At 42.9% G+C, this 19408-nt stretch overlaps 1 protein-coding gene across 3 annotated transcripts in view; it reads left to right on the top strand.

Annotated features, from left to right (window-relative positions):
* Nucleotides 1-19408, top strand: part of LOC105493188 (kinetochore scaffold 1) — a 76620-nt gene that overhangs the window by 36197 nt on the left and 21015 nt on the right. For all 3 annotated transcript variants that reach the window (XM_071067090.1, XM_071067089.1, XM_071067088.1), the window contains exons 11-16: nucleotides 2121-2259; nucleotides 2666-2733; nucleotides 3657-3755; nucleotides 15215-15330; nucleotides 18033-18123; nucleotides 19002-19118. In XM_071067090.1, the coding sequence (XP_070923191.1) occupies nucleotides 2121-2259; nucleotides 2666-2733; nucleotides 3657-3755; nucleotides 15215-15330; nucleotides 18033-18123; nucleotides 19002-19118 (630 nt within the window). The remainder of the gene's footprint in view (nucleotides 1-2120; nucleotides 2260-2665; nucleotides 2734-3656; nucleotides 3756-15214; nucleotides 15331-18032; nucleotides 18124-19001; nucleotides 19119-19408) is intronic.

Raw genomic sequence — 19408 nt, 5'->3', positions numbered from 1 at the left:
GCGCCCGCCATCATGCCTGGCTATTTTTTGTATTTTCAGTAGAGACAGGATTTCGCCATGTTGGCCAGTCTGGTCTTGAACTCCTAACCTCAGGTGATCCACCCACCTTGGCCTGCCAAAGTCCTGATATTACAGGAGTGAGCCACCACGCCCAGACTGCATTCTATTTTCAATAAATATATAATCTGCTATGTCTTAGGCACTGTTTTTTTTTTTGTTTTTTGTTTTTTTTTTTGAGATGGAGTCTCGCTCTGTCACCCAGGCTGGAGTGCAGTGGCATGATCTCGGCTCACTGCAACCTTGGCCTCCCGGGTTCACGCCATTCTCCTGCCTCAGCCTCCCAAGTAGCTGGGATTACAGGCATGCACCAACATGCCTAGCTAATTTTGTACTTTTAGTAGAGATGATCACCATGTTGATCAGGCTGGTCTCAAACTCCTGACTGCAAGTGATCCACCTACCTCGGCCTCCCAAAGTGCTAGGATTACAGGCGTGAGCCACCACACCCAGCCAGGCACTGTTTTATGTGCTGGGAATGCAGACAAAAATCTGCTCTCATGGAGCTTACATAATAGTATTTATTCATTTATTTATTTTTGAGACAAGGCCTTGCTCTGTCGCCCAGGCTGGAGTGCAGTGGAGTGAACTCAGCCCACTGCATCCTCCATCTTCCTGGTTGAAGTGATTCTCATGTCTCAGCCTCCCAAGTAGCTGGGAGTACGGGTGCACACCACAACACCCTGCTAATTTTTGTGTTTTTAGTAGAGATAAAGTTTCACCACGTTGGCCAGGCTGGTCTCAGTAGAGATGAAGTTTCACCACGTTGGCCAGGCTGGTCTCAAACTCCTGGCCTCAAGTGACCTACCTACCTCGACCTCCCAGAGTGCGGGGATTACAGGCATGAGCCACTGCAGCCCATAATGGCGTTTATTTATTTATTATTATTTTTGTTGTGTTTTGAGATCGAGTCTTGCTCTGTTGCCCAGGCTGGAGTGCCGTGGTGTGATTTTAGCTCACCGCAAGCTCTGCCTCCCAGGTTCAAGTGATTCTCCTCCCTCAGCCTCCTCGGTAGCTGGGATTACAGGCATGTGCCACCACACCCGGCTAATTTTTGTGTTTTCAGTAGAGATGGAGTTTCACAATGTTGGCCAGGCTGGTCTTAAACTCCTGACCTCAAGTGATCTGCCTTCCTTAGCCTCCCAAAATGCTGGGGTTACAGGCGTGAGCCACTGTGCCCAGCCCCCTTAATAGCATTTAGATAAAATAATATATTGTTTTCAGCCGGGCACGGTAGCTCATGCCTGTAATCCCAGCACTTTGGGTGGCCAAGGCAGGTGGATCACAAGGTCAGGAGATCGAGACCATCCTGGCTAACACGATGAAAACCCGTCTCTACTAAAAATACAAAAAATTAGCCATATGTGGTGGCGGGTGCCTGTAGTCCCAGCTACTCGGGAGGCTGAGGCAGGAGAATGGCATGATCCCAGGAGGTGGAGCTTGCAGTGAGCCAAGATTGCGCCAGTGCACTCCAGCCTGGGTGACAGAGTGAGACTCTTCCTCAAAAAAAAAAAAAAAAAAAAAAGTTGTTTTCAAAAAGCATATAAGAAGGTAGATGAAGATGGCATTTAAAGCTGTGAAGTCAAATGGTTAAAATAGTAAAAGCAGGACCACATAACTTACTCAGCTAAAGAAGTCTTGGTCAGCTGGAGAGGAAAGTAGAAAAGCCTGGAAATAAGTTTATCTGGACTCTAGCCAGGGCCACCACATTCAGCCAATATTCTAGTCTGGTTTTCTGCAGTGTGGTTGCCCTGCTATTGGTGGCTAGTAGTTGAATAATTGGATAGGTGAACATTTGGTAGCTTACGGGATCTGGTTTTAACTTAGATACATAATGAGAAATAATTTGCGTACACAGTATAATCCATAGAGTTATATTCAATAAAATTACTTTTAACTCTAATTAGGCTTAAGATGCTTGTTACTTGTTCTAATTCTTTACTAAGATATTTCATATGAATTATAGATACATTGTATGTTAGAAGTAGTATTTATGTTAGTGTTCATCGTAAGTGTACAGTATATGTTTTATTTTGATGATATTCCTTAATTGACAATTTCAGATTTTTGATCACCATACTGAAGAGGATATAGATAAAAGTGCTAACAGCGTATTGACAAAAAACCTGAGCAGGACCCCATCTAGTTGCAGCAGCTCTCTGGATTCAGTCAAGGCTGATGGGACCTGTCTGGACTTCAGCAGTAAGAGCTTCATGAAGGCTAAATAATAGCAGCCTTCTGCTTACTTGACTAATAATAAGTAGTTTTCAGTTCAGGAAATATTTGAATGTTGTATATGCCTTTCTGGGATTATAAAAAGTTGATCAGTAAAATAATGTTTAGTTTATTTTTATTTCTTAGTTATTGTAATGCACTGAGAAGTGACATACTACAGAGAAATAGAGTGATTTCCTTCATGGGCTTATAATTAGTGGAGAAACCCTGGAGCCTTAAAGCTATAATATACTTTGCTGTGTGCTACATTACTGTCTTCCCAGAAAGATCCCAGTGGGTGGCTTCAGGATCAGAAACAATCTGAATGATAACCACAGTTAAGTTTACAGTTCAGTTTTGACTTGTTCATCACCAGAATTTGCTTTACTTCTAGCTTACCGCAGTAGTAAAATGGAATCACAGTTTCTCAGAGATACTATTTGTGAAGAGAGCTTGAGGGAGGTATGTTAAAATTATTTTTCTTTTTTTTTAATTTATAAAGAAAAGAAGTTTAAACATCTCATTTCTAATACATGTAATATTCTTGGTTTTAAATTTTGTTTTAATTACGAAATATTTCAAATATACAGAAGACTACTTTTCTTAGTTAAAGATCCAACATAGCAATTAATTAAATGGAGTAGAAGTCACAATTAAAAGGTAATTTGTTTTGGCTGGGCATGGTGGTGCATGCCTGTAATCCCAGCAACATGGGAGCCTGAGGCAAGAGAATCACTTGAGCCCAGGAGTTCAAGGCTGCAGTGAGCCATGATCACACAACTGTACCCCAGGCTGGGTGACAGAGCAAGACCTTGTCTCAAAAAAAGAGAAAAAAAGATGTATGTTTTGGGTTTTGGGATTTTTAAAACTCTATTGTTTTTCAATAACCTTAAGAAATAATCTTAGATGGCCAGGCGCGGTGGCTCAAGCCTGTAATCCCAGCACTTTGGGAGGCCGAGACGGGTGGATCACGAGGTCAGGAGATCGAGACCATCCTGGCTGACACGGTGAAACCCCGTCTCTACTTTAAAAAAAATACAAAAAACTAGCCGGGCGAGGTGGCGGCGCCTGTAGTCCCAGCTACTCGGGAGGCTGAGGCAGGAGAATGGCGTGAACCCGGGAGGCGGAGCTTGCAGTGAGCTGAGATCCGGCCACTGCACTCCAGCCTGGGCGGCAGAGCGAGACTCCGTCTCAAAAAAAAAAAAAAAAAAAAAAAAAAAGAAATAATCTTAGATAAAATCTGCTCATGTATAGCCTGCATATATCTGGATAATATTTCCATAAATGTATACAATATACTTTAAGCTTTTAGAAACAAATGAGGTGGTTATATCAAAGTGAGATCACATCGAATGGTCGTGTGAACTTTTTTTTTCTTTTCTCAGAAACTCCAAGATGGGAGAATAACAATAAGGGAGTTCTTTATACTTCTCCAGGTCCACATCTTGATACAGAAACCCCGACAGAGCAATCTCCCAGGCAATGTAAGTGCAGTTTCTTGGCAAATTGGTTATCTCAGTTAAAATATGTTGCACTTTTTACTAAACTGCATCAAAGCAAACATTTATTTAAAAGCACAAAAAAAATGGAAGAGAGCAAATTTTCCTATAGAGAGTTTGCTTTTTTTTTTTTTTTTTTTTTTGAGATGGAGTCTCGCTCTGTTGCCCAGGCTGGAGTGCAGCGGCATGATCTTGGCTCACTGCAACCTCTGCCTCCTGGGTTCAAGTGATTCTCTTGCCTCAGCCTCCTGAGTAGCTGAGACTACAGGCACGTGCCACCACGCCCAGCTAATTTTTGTATTTTTGTAGAGACAGGGTTTCATTGTATTGGCCAGCCTGGTCTTGAACTCCTGACCTCGTGATCCGCCTGCCTCAGCCTCCCAAAGTGCTGGGATTACAAGTGTGAGCCACCATGCCCGGCCAAGAGTTTTCTTATAGTAGAGAGATTTGTTATTAGCATAAACAAAAAACAAAAATTTTCACATGAATTTTTTTTATCATGGATTTTGATAAGATAAAATTTGAATTTTCCCTTCATTCCTTGCCATCTATTTTTTTGATACATTTTCCTGATTACAAAACTAAATGTGCTTTTTCCTCCATTATAAAAATCTAAAGGTAGCAGAGGTTTTTAATGAACAGTTTTCAAAATCAAAAATACGTAAACTGGATAAAAATCATAAATATTTGAATAATACAATCAACAAACTCAATTTAAAAGATTAATAGAAAAACTTATATTCCTTACATAGGAATATTTTTTCTCTCTTCTTTTTTTTTTTTTTTTTTTTTTTTGAGACGGAGTCTCACTGTGTCACCCAGGCTGGAGTGCAGTGGCGCGATCTCGGCTCACTGCAAGCTCCGCCTCCCGGGTTTACGCCATTCTCCTGCCTCAGCCTCCGAGTAGCTGGGACTACAGGCGCCCACCACCACGCCCAGCTAGTTTTTTGTATTTTTAGTAGAGACGGGGTTTCACCATGTTAGCCAGGATGGTCTCGATCTCCTGACCTCGTGATCCACCCGCCTCGGCCTCCCAAAGTGCTGGGATTACAGGCTTGAGCCACCGCGCCCGGCCTTTTTCTCTTAAGTCTATCAAACATTTCCAAAAGTTAGTTATACTCTTGGCCACAAAGAAAACATTAATAAATTTTGGCCGGGCGCGGTGGCTCAAGCTTGTAATCCCAGCACTTTGGGAGGCCGAGATGGGCAGATCACGAGGTCAGGAGATCGAGACCATCCTGGCTAACACGGTGAAACCCCGTCTCTACTAAAAAATACAAAAAACTAGCCGGGCGAGGTGGTGGGCGCCTGTAGTCCCAGCTACTCGGGAGGCTGAGGCAGGAGAATGGTGTAAACCCGGGAGGCGGAGCTTGCAGTGAGCTGAGATCCGGCCACTGCACTCCAGCCTGGAGGACAGAGCGAGACTCCGTCTCAAAAAAAAAAAAAAAAAAAATTTTTTTAAATGGAGGTTTTATAGAGACTACATCATCTAATCTTGATCCAATACAATTTAGAACTAATAAAAGAACCAAAACATTCTGAGATTCTTAGAAATTAAGAAACACAGTATCTTGTAGACAAAGTGTCCCCAACCCCTGGGGTTAGGAACTGGGCCATACAGCAGGAGGTGAATGGTGGTGGAGCGAACAAAGCTTCATCTGTATTTACAGCCACTTCCCATTGCTTGCATTACCAACTGAGCTCTGCCTCCTTTCAGATCAGCAGTGGCATTAGATTCTCATAGAAGTGCGAACCCTATTGTGAACTGCACACATGAAGGATCTAGGTTGCGCACCCCTTATGAGAATCTAATGCATGATTATCTGTCAGTGCCTCCTATCACTCCCAGATGGGACCGGTTGCAAGAAAATAATCTTAGGGCTCCCACAGATTCTATATTACGATAAGTTATATAATTATTTCATTATATATTACAATGTAGTAATAATATAAAGTTTAGACTAGGCATGGTGGCTCACACCTGTAATCCCAGCACTTTGGGAGGCCCAGCCAGACAGATCACCCGAGCTTATGAGTTCAAGACCAGTCTGACCAACATGGCTAAACCTGTCTCTAAAATAATACAAAAATTAGCTGGGCATGGTGGCACACACCTGTAGTCCCAGCTACTCGGGAGGTTGAGGTGGGAGGATGGCTTGAGCCCAGGAAGTAGAGGTTGCATTGAGCCAGTATTGCACCACTGCACTCCAGCTTAGGCAACAGATCCGGATCCTGTCTCAAAAAAAAAGAAAGTTCAGAATAAATGTAGTGTGCTTGAATCATCCTGAGGCTGTCCCCTCATCCTGGTCCTTGGAGAAATTGTCTTCCATGAAACTGGTCCCTGGTGCCAAAAAGGTTGGGAACTGCTGTTGTAGACAACATAGTTGGGTAAAAAAACAGGAAACACTTCTAGATAATTCCTAGATCAGATAAGTTGAAACTTAGTAAAGGAGAATATTTAATGGCTGATCTGTGGGACATATAGCAAAAGCTATACTTAGCAGGAATTAAAAGCCTTAGATATCTTTGTTGTCATGGAGTCTAAAACTAAAGAAATTTTTATTTATTTATTTACTTTTAGAGACGAGATCTTGCTACGTTGCCCAGGCTGTTCTTGAGCTCCTGGGCTTAAGCAGTCTACCCACCTTGGCCTCCTAAAGTGCTATAATTACAGGCATGAGCCACCATGCCCAGCCAGGATATTTTTTTTTGTTTGCTTTTTTTTTTTTTTTTTGAGACGGAGTATCGCTCTGTCGCCCAGGCGGGAGTGCAGTGGCTGAATCTCAGCTCACTGCAAGCTCCGCCTCCCGGGTTTACGCCATTCTCCTGCCTCAGCCTCCCGAGTAGCTGGGACTACAGGCGCCCGCCACCTCGCCCAGGTAGTTTTTTTGTACTTTTTTAGTAGAGACAGGATTTCACCGTGTTAGCCAGGATGGTCTCGATCTCCTGACCTCGTGATCCGCCCGTCTCGGCCTCCCAAAGTGCTGGGATTACAGGCTTGAGCCACCACGCCCGGACAGCCAGGATATTTTTAATACTCATAATATCCACAAAAAAAATAGAAAGATAGAATTAATATAGGTAAAAAGTGGAGCTAATGAAATGGAAAACAAAAATTGGTGGAAAGGATAAATCCAGGCCAGGCGTGGTGGCTCACACCTATAATTTCAGCACTTTGAGAGACCAAGGCGAGAGGAATGCTTGAGCTCAGGAATTTGAGACCAGCCTCGGGAAAATAGGGAGACCCTGTCTCTACAGAAAATTTTAAAATTGGCCAAGTGTAGTGGCCTGTGCCTGTGGTCCCAACTACTCAGGAGGCTGTCATGGGAGGATCTCTTGAGCCCAGGGGTTCAAGGCTGCAGTGAGCCATGATTGCACCACTGCCCTCCAGCCTGGTCAACAGAACAAGACCCCATCTCAACAACAACAAAAGAATAAATCCAAAAGCTATACTTTGAAAAGATGATAAAATTAGAAAACTCCTGAGGAGTCTAATTAAGAAGAAACAAGCAGCTGCGCACACTGGCTGGTTCCTGTAATTCTGGCTACGTGGGAGACTGAGGAGGGGAGATCACTTAAAACCAAGAGTTCATGATCAGCCTGGGCAACATAGCGAGACCCCTCCCACATCTTTTAATTAAATGAATGAATGAAAAAAGAGAAAGCCGAACTATAGAAGATTAAGAAAGAATACATACTCATAGATTAAAAGAGGTCAAAATAAGTTTTTGCTGGGTGCCATGGCTCACATCTGTAATCCCAACACTTTGGGAGGCTGAGGTGGGAGGATTGCTTGACCCTAGGAGTTTGAGACCAGACTGGGCAACAGGTAAAATCCTGTACAGAATAAAATAATTAGCCAGGCCTGGTTGCACATGCCTATAGTCTCAGCTTCTCGGGAGGCTGAAGTGGGAGGATGACTTGAGCCCAGGAGGCAGAACTTGCAAGGAGCCAAGATTGTACCACTGCACTCCAACCTTGGAGATAGAGCTGGACCCTGTCTCAAAAAAAAAAAACAACAAAAAAAAACGAAAGTGAAAAGGCAACCCACAGAATGACAGAATGCAAGAAAACAATTGAAGTCATACATCTGATAAGAAGCTTTATCCAAAATAGATAAAGAACTCTTACAACTCAATAATAAAAATACAATCCAATTTAGGCCTGGCTTGGTAGCTCATGCCTTTAATCTTAGCACTTTGAGTGGCCTAGACTAGAGGACTGCTTGAGCTCAGGGGTTTGAGACCAGCCTGGGCAACATAGTGAGACCCCATCTCTATTTAAATAAATAAATAAAATACAACCCAATTTAAAAATGATCAAAGGATCTGAAAAGATATTTTTCCAAATAACAGTCATGTGCTGCATAGGGACATTTTGGTCAACAGTGGACCACATATACACAGGTGGTCCCAAAAGATTTTTATGGAGGCCAGGCATGGTGACTCACACCTATAATCCCAGCACTTTGGGAGGCCAAGGCAGGTGGATCATTTGAGGCCAGGAGTTTGAGACCAGCCTGGCCAACATGGCAAAACCCTGTCTCTACAAAAATTAGCCAGGCATAATGGCGCGTGCCTGGAGTCCCAGCTACTGAATCACTCGAACCCAGGAGGTGGAGGCTGCAGTAAGCCGAGGTCATGCCACTGCACTCCAGCCTGGGCAACAGAGCAAAACTCTGTCTCAAAAAAAAAAAAAAAAAAATTATAATGGAGCTGGAAAATTCCCATTGTCTAGTGACATTGTAATGTTATAGCATAACACATCACTCACATGTTTGTGGTGATGCTAATGTAAACAAACCTGCGCTGCCATTCCTATTAAAGGGTAGTACCTATAATTATGTACAGTAACATAGTACTTGATAAAGATAACAAACCATTAGGTTGCTGTTTTATGTATTTGCTATACTGTACTCTTTATTGTTATGTTACTTTATTTTTTTGAACCAGAATCTCACTGTGTCACCCAGGCCAGAGTATAGTGACCTTGTCTCACTGCAGCCTCAAACTCTGGTGCTCAAGTGATTCTCTTGCCTCAGCCTCCCAAGTAGCTAGGATTATATGCACAAGCCACCACACCTGGCTAATTTTTAAATATTTTGTAGGGATGCGGTCTCGCTATGTCGACCAGGTTGGTCTCAAATTCCTGGCCTCAAGCAATCCTATCTTACCCCTCAAAGTGCTAGGATTGCAGGTGCAAGACACTATGCCTGGCCCTTATTGTTATTTTAGAGTGTGCTCCAACTTATAAATAAAACAAATTGACTGTAAAACAGCCTCAGGCAAGTCCTGCAGGAGTTATTCCAAAAGAAGGCATTGTTATCATAGGAGATGATGGCTCTATGGGTGTTACTGTTCCTCCAGACCTTCCAGTAGAACAAGAAGTGGAGGTGGAAGACAATGATATTAATGATCTTGACCCTGTGTAGGCCTAGGCTAATGTGTGTGTTTGTATCTTAGGTTTTTGTTATTGTTGTTGTTTGTTTGTTTGTTTTTGAGACCGAGTTTCACTCTTGTTGCCCAGGCTGAAGTGCAGTGGCACGATCTCGGCTCATTGCAACCTCTGCCTCCCAGGTTCAGGAGATTCTCCTGCCTCAGCCTCCCAAGTACCTGGGATTATAGGCACATGCCACCACACCTGGCCAATTTTTGTGTTCTTAGGAAAGACAGGGTTTCACCCTTTTGGCCAGGCTGGTCTCGAACTCTTGACCTCGTGATCTGCCCACCTTGGCCTCCCAAAGTGCTGGGATTACAGGCATGAGCCACCGCACCTGGCACTTGAATATACTTTAAAATTCATTTAATTGTATACTTAAATGGATGGATTGCATTGTACATGAATTATATCTCCATAAAGCTGTTTAGAAACAAATCAATTCCTGGAAAATTATATATTCGAATGGGAAAGGTAAATCAAGAATAGAAATTGGGAAGATGGACACACCCCTTTTGGGCTTCAGCCTCATTGCCATGGTAGCTACCCCTTGCCAGTAGAATCCTCTTGCCTCAGCTATAGATAGGGAGGAGAAAGGTGCTTAAGTGTGCATCCAGGGGCTAATACTCTTTTTACTTTCCTTTTATTTTATTTTATTTTTTTTTGAGACGGAGTCTGGCTCTGTCGCCCAGGCTGGAGTGCAGTGGCCAGATCTCAGCTCACTGCAAGCTCCGCCTCCCAGGTTCACGCCATTCTCCTGCCTCAGCCTCCTGAGTAACTGGGACTACAGGTGCCGCCACCACGCCCGGCTAATTTTTTGTATTTTTAGTAGAGACGGGGTTTCACCGTGTTGGCCAGGATGGTCTCGATCTCCTGGCCTCGTGATCTGCCCGTCTCGGCCTCCCAAAGTGCTGGGATTACAGGCTTGAGCCACCGCGCCCGGCCTACTTTCCCTTTATAAGAAAAGTAGAAAGAGTATCAGGGGACCAAGACCAAACAGAGGAGAGCAGAGGGGAAGGATAGGAACAGAGAGGATGCTGGCAGGGTGAAGGAGGGAGAGGATGCTTTACGAATTGATCCTTGACAAATTGATGTTTATGAATCTTCCCCTTTCCTCCCAGGTCTTGCTGAAGTCAGGAGGGGCAATGATAAGAAAATACATCTGGGAACAAATCTATCAAAATGGGAAGAGAGTTCAGGGTACCTCAGGAAAGAAGTTGAAAATCCCGCCGGGCGCGGTGGCTCAAGCCTGTAATCCCAGCACTTTGGGAGGCCGAGACGGGCGGATCACAAGGTCAGGAGATCGAGACCAGCCTGGCTAATATGGTGAAACCCCGTCTCTACTAAAAAATACAAAAAACTAGCCGGGTGAGGTGGCAGGTGCCTGTAGTTCCAGCTGCTCGGGAGGCTGAGGCAGGAGAATGGCGTAGACCCGGGAGGCGGAGCTTGCAGTGAGCTGAGATGCGGCCACTGCACTCCAGCCTGGGCGACAGAGCGAGACTCCGTCTCAAAAAAAAAAAAAAGAAAATCCCAAAATAGGAAAAGGCCAAAGAGATGGATTATATATGGAACATGGAAAATGAGGTTCATGGCTATGGGAATCTGTTTCAGGATTTGAATGACTGTGGCTCTTTTAAGGTAGAGGAATTTGGGAATTTTTTTTTTTTTTTTTGAGATGAAATTTCGCTCTTCTTGACCAGGCTGGAGTGCGGTGGCACGATCTCGGCTCACTGCAACCTCCGCTTCCCGGGTTCAAGTGATTCTCCTGCCTCAGCCTCGCAAGTAGCTAGGATTACAGGCATGTACTACCATGCCTGGCTAATTTTGTATATTTAGCAGAGGTGGAGTTTCCACACATTGATCAGGCTGGTCTCAAACTCCCAACCTCAGATGATCTGCCCACCTTGGCCTCCCAAAGTGCTGAGATTATAGGTGTGAGCCACCGCACCCACCTGGGGAATGTATTCTTGAGGCAGGGGGAGAGATGTGTACCAGCCCTCATAGACATGTACACAGCTCCCATGTATACGTACTGTGGCAGGAACTCAGTTGGCAGCATGAGCAGAAGATGCTATTGTAGAGGCCCATGACCCCCCTGCATGGTCATGTAGTGACTCAGGCCAAAGCACTATAACTCACATCTTCTATAAGGTTGAGGAACTCTTGTGGTTTTTTTTGGTTTTTTTTTTTTTGAGTCGGAGTCTCACTCTGTCGCCCAGGCTGGAGTGCCGTGGCGGGATCTCGGCTCACTGCAACCTCCACTTCCCGGGTTCAAGTGATTCTTCCTGCCTCAGCCTCCCCAGTAGCTGGGGTTACAGGTGCCCACCACCATGCCTGGCTAATTTTTCTATTTTTAGTAGACATGGGATTTCGCCATGTTGGCCAGGCTGGTCTCGAACTGCTGACCTCAGGTGATCTGCCCACCTCGGCCTCCCAAAGTGCCAAAGTGCTGGGATTACAGGCGTGAGTTCCTGTCAGATCTCTGGAAACGTGGTCTTGTGCTTCACTTTATCTGTTATGAAAGTTTATGATGAAACCTCCTTTTTAAAAAAAGTTTTAGTATTATAGGAAATTTCAAACATATCAGAAAATAGAGAATAGTTTTATTAACCCCCTGTGTGTCTGTCACTCAACTTCAGAAATTATCACCTCTTGTCTTGGTACTATGGCTTATACCTGTAATCCCAGTACTTTGGGAGGCCTAGGCAGGAGGATCACTTGAGGTCAGGAGTTCGAGACCAGCCTGGCCTACATGGTGAAACCCCTCTCTACCAAAAAAATTCTAAAATTAGCTGAAAGTGGTGGTGCATGCCTGTAGTCCCAGCTACTCGCAAGGCTGAAGTGGGAGAATCACTTGAACCAGGGAGATGGAGGCTACGGTGAGCTGAGATTGCGCCACTGCATTCCAGCCTGAGCAACAGAGTGAGACCTTGTCTCAAAATTATCAATTCTTGTTTTCTCTCTACCTAACCCTCCATTTCCCCTGCCCCCCATTATTGTGATGCAAATCCCAAGCATCATCAATCAATCTATAAGTATTTCAGTATGTATTTCCTACATACTGAATACATTTCCCTACATACTGAATACATTTCCTTACATACTGAATACATTTCCCTACATACTGAATACATTTCCTTACATACTGAATACATTTCCCTACAAACCGAATACATTTCAGTATGTATTCCCTTTTCCCTCTTCCCTCTTTTCTTCTCTTCTTTTCTTTTTGGAGATGGAGTCTCGCTCTGTCACCCAGGCTGGAGTGCAGTGGCGTGATCTTGGCTCACTGTAACTTCTGCCTCCTGGGTTCAAGGTTCAGGCAATTCTTCTGCCTCAGTCTCCCGAGTAGCTGGGACTACAGGTGCATGCTGCCACGCCTGGCTACTTTTTTTGTATTTTTAGTAGAGACAGGGTTTCACTGTGTTGCCCAGGCTGGTCTCGAACTCCTGAGCTCAGGCAATCTGCCTGCCTTGGCCTCCCAAAGTGTTGGGATTACAGGCGTGAACCACCATGCCTGTCTGCCATTTCTTTTTTTTTTTCTTTTTTCTTTTTTTTTTTGAGACAGAGTTTTGCTCTTGTTGCCCAGGCTGGAGTGCAATGGCGCTATCTTAGTTCACTGCAACCTCCACCTCCCGGGTTCAAGCGCTTCTCCTGCCTCAGCTTCCCGAGTAGCTGGGATTACAGGATGTGCCACCACACCCGGCTCATTTTGTATTTTTAGTAGAGACAGGGTTTCTCTATTGTTAGTCAGACTGGTTATGAACTCCCAAACTCGGGTGATCTGCCCGCCCCAGCCTCCTAAAGTGCTGGGATTAAAGGCATGAGCCACTGTGCCCAGCCTTCCATTTCTTTTTTAACCAGTACATATAGTTTTGATTTTTATGTTTAAGTCTAGCCTTAAAAATCTTTTTTTTTTTTTTTTTTTTGGCTGGGTGCAGTGGCTCATGCTCATAATCCCAGCACTTCGGGAGACCAGAGCAAGAGGATCACTTGAGTCTAGGAGTTTGAGACCATCCTGGGCAACACAGCAAAACCCTATACCTAAAAAAAAAAAAATTTGGCCGGGCACGATGGCTCATGTCTGTAATCCCAGCACTTTGGGAAGCCGAGGTGAGCAGATCACCTGAGGCCAGGGGTTCGAGACCAGCCTGGCCAACATGGTGAAACCCCATATCTACTAAAAATACAAAAGTAGCCAGGCATGGTGGCACACACCGGTAATCCCAGCTACTGTGGAGGCTGAGGCAGGAGAATTGCTTGAAGCCACGAGGTGGAGGTTACAATGAGCTGAAATCACTCCACTGTACTCCAGCCTGAGCAACAAGAGCAAAACTTAATCTCAAAAAAAAAAAAAGGAAAAAAAATTTTGTTTTAATTAGCCAAGCATGGTGGCTGGCATGCACCTGTAGTCCTAGCTTCTTGGCAGACTGAGGCTGGGGAATTGCTTGATCCTGGGAGGCTGAGGCTGCAGTCAGCCTTGATCACACCATTACACTGCAGCCTAGGTGACAGCCAGACCCCATCTCAAAAAAACAAAAAAAGTCTAGTCATAGCTGGAGACAGTGGCTAACATCTGTAATCCTAGTGCTTTGGGAGGTCGAGGCAGGAGAATCACTTGAGGCCAGGAATTCGAAACAACGAATTGCTGGGCAACGTAGCAAGACCCCATCTCTACAAAAAATTTTAAAATTAGCCAGGCATGGTGACACACCTGTACTCCTAGCTACTGGAGAGGATGAGGCAGGAAGAGCACTTGAGCCTCGGAGTTGGAGGTTCATTTGTGGGGTTTTGTTTGATTTTTGTAAATAAGGAGCTGACTTGATTTTTGTCTTTTCTTTCTTTCCTTTCTTTTCTTTTTTTTTTTTTTTTTTAGACGGAATCTTGCTCTGTTGCCCAGGCTGGAGTGCAGTGGTGGAATCTTGGCTCACTGCAACCTGCACCTCCCGGGCTCAAGCAGTTCTCCTGCTTCAGCTTCCAGGGTATCTGGGACTATAGGCGTGTGCCACCACGCCCAGCTAATTTTTGTATTTTTAGAAGAGACAGGGCTTCACCATTTGGCCAGGCTGGTCTCAAACTCCTGACCTCAGGTGATCTGCCTGCCACCTCCCAAAGTGCTGGGATTACAGGTGTGATCCACCAAACCCGGCCCTGACTTGATTTTTTTCAATACTGCATCAAGGACATCAAAGCCATTGGATTAGTGCTATAAAAACATTTTTAAATAACCAAATTTTCCCTGCCTTATTTTATAATTGGAGGATATGCCAGAAAAGTTGAGTTCAGCCTGGAATAGAGTAAGGATTATGGCTAGAGAATAGGAATAGTTACTAGGAAACTGGCTTAAAAAAAAAAAATTTAAAAGCGTTCCTGGTAAGTTTGAATTTTTAGGTAATATTTATTTTCTTTCTTTCTTTTTTTTTTTTTTTTTTTTTTTGAGATGGAGTCTCACTCTGTCGCCCAGGCTGGAGTGCAGTGGCCGGATCTCAGCTCACTGCAAGCTCCGCCCCCCAGGTTCACGCCATTCTCCTGCCTCAGCCTCCCGAGTAGCTGGGACTACAGGCGCCCGCCACCTCGCCCGGCTAGTTTTTTTGTATTTTTTAGTAGAGACGGGGTTTCACCGTGTTAGCCAGGATGGTCTCGATCTCCTGACCTCGTGATCGCCCGTCTCGGCCTCCCAAAGTGCTGGGATTACAGGCGTGAGCCACCGCACCCGGCCGACAATATTTATTTTCTTAACACATAGCCATATTCAAACTACTGTCATTCCCATGTGAGTAAGAAAAAACACAATTCCAGTAAACATCTATGGGGAAAGGGACTTAGAAGTCAGAGACTTGAATTCAGATTCCAATTTTTTGCTTACTGGCATTATGAACTTGATGGAGTATTCAAATTTTTCTTTATAGAACGTTTTAAAATAGGCAGTCTGAAATTTGAGTTAATTCTTATATATGGTTTTGTCTGCAAGATACCAGTTCTCAGGGACTGAATTGTTTTTTTTCCAGTTTACTATAAACACACCACCTACTCCAGAAGACCTGATGTTAAGTCAATATGTTTACCGACCCAAGATACAGATTTATAGAGAAGATTGTGAGGCTCGTCGCCAAAAGATTGAAGAGTATGAAGGCTTTAATTTTTATGTGTGTTTTTTTGAGGGGAGGGGAGGGGAGGGGAGGGATTAGTGAATAGTTTGTGTGGTAACGTTTTGATTAGAATAACACTGGCATGGGGTAAGTTGATGGCATTAATTGGCAGTGTGATGTGGGAGAAAGAGCTTTGGCCTTGTAGTCAGATTGAAGCTCAATCTTGGCTTCAACACTAGCTGTGTAGCCTTGGGTAAGTCATTTAACCTTCATTTCCAAATCCATCAAGTGGGCTTAATAAAACCTACTCAGCCAATAGATATGAACAATAGAAATGGCGTATATAAATTGTTTTCATACCATTCTTAGGAAAAAGTAGGTCCTTAATAAGAATAAACAGTAATTATTAGATTATGATATCATAAGTTGATTGCTAGAGAACATCTTCAAAAGAAAATAACCCTTTTGAGATTTATGGAAGTTGAGTAACCCTAATATGGAAATTAGAAATCTGAAATGCTCCAAAATCCAAAACGTTTTAGCCACAAACATGATGCAAGTGGAATATTCCACACGTAAATACTTAAGTACTTTACACAAACTTTGTTTCATGCACAAAATTGTTTAAAATATTGTATAAAATTACCTTCAAACTATGTGTACAAGGTATATATGAAACATAAATGAATTTTACGTTTAGGCTTGGGTTTCACCCGCAAGATTTCTCATATATCTGAATAGTCCAAAATCCAAAATACTTCTGGTCCCAAGCATTTCAGATAAGGGGTACTCAATCTGTATATAGTGCCTGAAATCAGATTGCCTTTGAGTGTATAATTTTACCACATTTACGCTTGTTTACGTATATGAAAGAACATGGTTTTACTTAGAAGATAGCTCATTGCTATGGTATACATAAATACTGCAGACTGATTTACAAATTAGATATATCTAGATTCCCTTAGGTAAATCAGACTTTAAAACTCAGAATAATGTTTATGTCATACTCATCTGGGACTATCCAACTAAATTTGAACCAATCTAACAGAAAAGAAATAAAATAATCTTTAAGAATTATCTGTGTTTTAGAAGTAGAAGAAAAAGAATATTAAAAATTTTTAAAAAGAATTACATAGTTTTAAAATCAGAAATGTAAGATATTTCAGATTTGCCTGATTCTGTTCATTTAACAGATATTTATTGAGCACCTATATCTGCCAGGTACTATACAATGCACTGGGGTTCGTCACTGAACAAAACTGGCAAATTTTATATCTTCATGTTGTTGGAAAGAGTTGGCTGGGTCAGGATTTCCCTGAGAATGTTTGTTTGTTTGTTTGTTTCTTTGTTTGTTTTAATTGAGACAAGAGTCTTGCGATGTTGCCCAGGCTGGAGTGTAGTGGTGCCATCTCAGCTCACTGCAACTGCCTCATCCTGGATTCGAGCAATTCACCTGCCTCAGCCTCCCAGGTAGCTGGGATTACAGGTGCCCGCCAACAGGCCGGGCTAAGTTTTGTATTTTTAGTAGAGACGGGGTTTCACCATGTTGGCCAGGCTGGTCTTGAACTCCTGACCTCAAGTGATCCACCCACCTCAGCTTCCCAAAGTGCTGGGATTACAGGCATGAACCACCGCACCAGCTGAGAATGTTTATTTTGAATGAAAGAGGATCTTACACTCAATGAGCAGTCGGTTTAGGTGTGCTTTACTGTTTGATTTTGCATCTGTGTGCCTGCATATATCCTCTACAAGAGATCTTTTATCTCCGTTAGAAATTTATTTTCTCCATTTATTAACAAAATACTAATATATATATTGAGACTATAATAGCTTTGCTGCTTTTATAAATGCTATTCTAAAAATGTGAAATATGACTTTGAACTGAATTGGAAACTTTATTTATTTATTTATTTATTTATTTATTTTTTTGAGACAGAGCCTCACTCTGTCACCCAGGCACGATCTTGGCTCACTGAGAAATCCACCTCCTGGGTTCATGCCGTTCTCCTGCCTCAGCCTCCCGAGTAGCTGGGACTACAGGCACCCGCCACCACACCCAGCTAATTTTTTATTTTTAGTAGAGGCGGGTTTTCACCGTATTAGCCAGGATGATCTCTATCTCCTGACCCCGTGATCTGCCCGCCTCGGCCTCCCAAAGTCCTGGGATTACAGACGTGAGCTACCGCATCTGGCCAGGAACTTTTATTAAAATAACATACAAAAAAATTAGCTGGGCGTGGTAGCGCGCACTTGTATTCCCAGCTAACCGGGAGGCTGAGGCAAAGGCTGAAGCAAGAGAATTGCTTGAACCCAGAAGACGGAGACTGCAGTGAGCCAAGATTGCGCCACTGCACTCCAGCCTGGCAGCCTGGCAACAGGATGAGACTTCATCCCAAAAATAATAATAATAATAATAATAACAGTAGCTACAAGTTTATAGCAGCGATCATTGACAGACTTTAGGATTCTTTATAAGCAAAATGCTTCACATTGGAACAAGCTGGTATGTTGAGATGCGAATTCTATTAGTGACAGAAGTTTTTTTGATTTATGACATTCTTGAACTGTTTTTCAAGTGAATAATCAGATTGAATAATCAAGCTTTTCTTGAATGAATTCCCCTCTTATTATGTAGAAAAAAACTAGGAAGAATTAAATTAAGCCTGACTGTAGATCTGGGCTGTTTTGTTCAAGCTGGCTTCTGAACCCTGTGCTAATTAACTTTTCTGTATTTTAGATTAAAGCTTTCTGCATTGAACCAAGATAAGCTGTTGGCTGATATAAATAAGAACCTGTGGGAAAAAATGAGACACTGCTCTGACGACGAGGTACTTTTGTCTCATTTTCTGAATGGGAATCAGTAAAGACATTCTGAACAATGTTTATTGTGAAATAAGTAACTGTTACTTGGTCATCAGTGATGAGTTATTTAACTTATTTTTTAGGTGTAATGTGGTACCAAGGTCTTATTTAATTACACACAATTGTTAATATGTAATCATTTCAAACCTGAGATGATCAATTTAATATATGAACTATAGTTGAAGTTTATTTAGAGTTCCCTCCTTGCTGTTTGCCTTTCACTTAGATTTAGATGAAGAGAAGATTTACTTTAATTGATTAAATAGCAAGCGACCCATTTTATAAATGTGCCCTAATATATTAAAAAGTTTCCTTAACTAGGAGCCTGTCATTTTCTTTTTTTTTTTTTTTTTTTTTTGAGACGGAGTCTCGCTCTGCCGCCCAGGCTGGAGTGCAGTGGCCGGATCTCAGCTCACTGCAAGCTCCGCCTCCCGGGTTCACGCCATTCTCCTGCCTCAGCCTCCCGAGTAGTTGGGACTACAGGCGCCCGCCACCGCGCCCGGCTAGTTTTTTGTATTTTTTAGTAGAGACGGGGTTTCACCGTGTTAGCCAGGATGGTCTCGATCTCCTGACCTCGTGATCCGCCCGTCTCGGCCTCCCAAAGTGCTGGGATTACAGGCTTGAGCCACCGCACCCGGCCGAGCCTGTCATTTTCTAATTCATAATATGAATAAGTGAATTAAAGGCAGGAATCAAAACTGAAATATTTTTTCTGGTCTTAGACAACAATTATATGGAATTAAATTTGCCAATGACAAATGTTGTGCCTTAGGATAGGCAAATCCATTTACCTCTTCTGACTCATTTGTTTTAATGCAATGTACTCTATAACTTTCCCTTCCAGCTGAAGGCCTTTGGAATTTACCTTAACAAAATAAAATCACGTTTTACCAAGATGACTAAAGTCTTCACTCACCAAGGAAAAGTGGCTCTGTATGGCAAGCTGGTGCAGTCAGCTCAGGTAATTTGAGACAGTTAATATCATAGAAAGAGATATTAAAATTACTTTATAGTGGTTATAGAATATGAAGAATCTTCCTTAGAAGACATGTGAATAAGACTTGGGCAAAAACTTACAATTAAGAGGTAAGGTTCAATTTGTCAAAAGTGGCAAATCCTGGCATCTTGAGTAATACTGGAATATAATTACTAATGTGGACCTATGTCTAATCTCAAATACTATTATCCATCACACATACTGAAATAAAATATATAGGATTCTGGTCTCCCATTGCTAAGGACTATATCATA

This window comes from Macaca nemestrina, chromosome 7, assembly GCF_043159975.1.
Source record: "Macaca nemestrina isolate mMacNem1 chromosome 7, mMacNem.hap1, whole genome shotgun sequence".
Taxonomy (NCBI): domain Eukaryota; kingdom Metazoa; phylum Chordata; class Mammalia; order Primates; family Cercopithecidae; genus Macaca; species Macaca nemestrina.
This window is presented reverse-complemented; position numbering and strand designations above follow the sequence as displayed.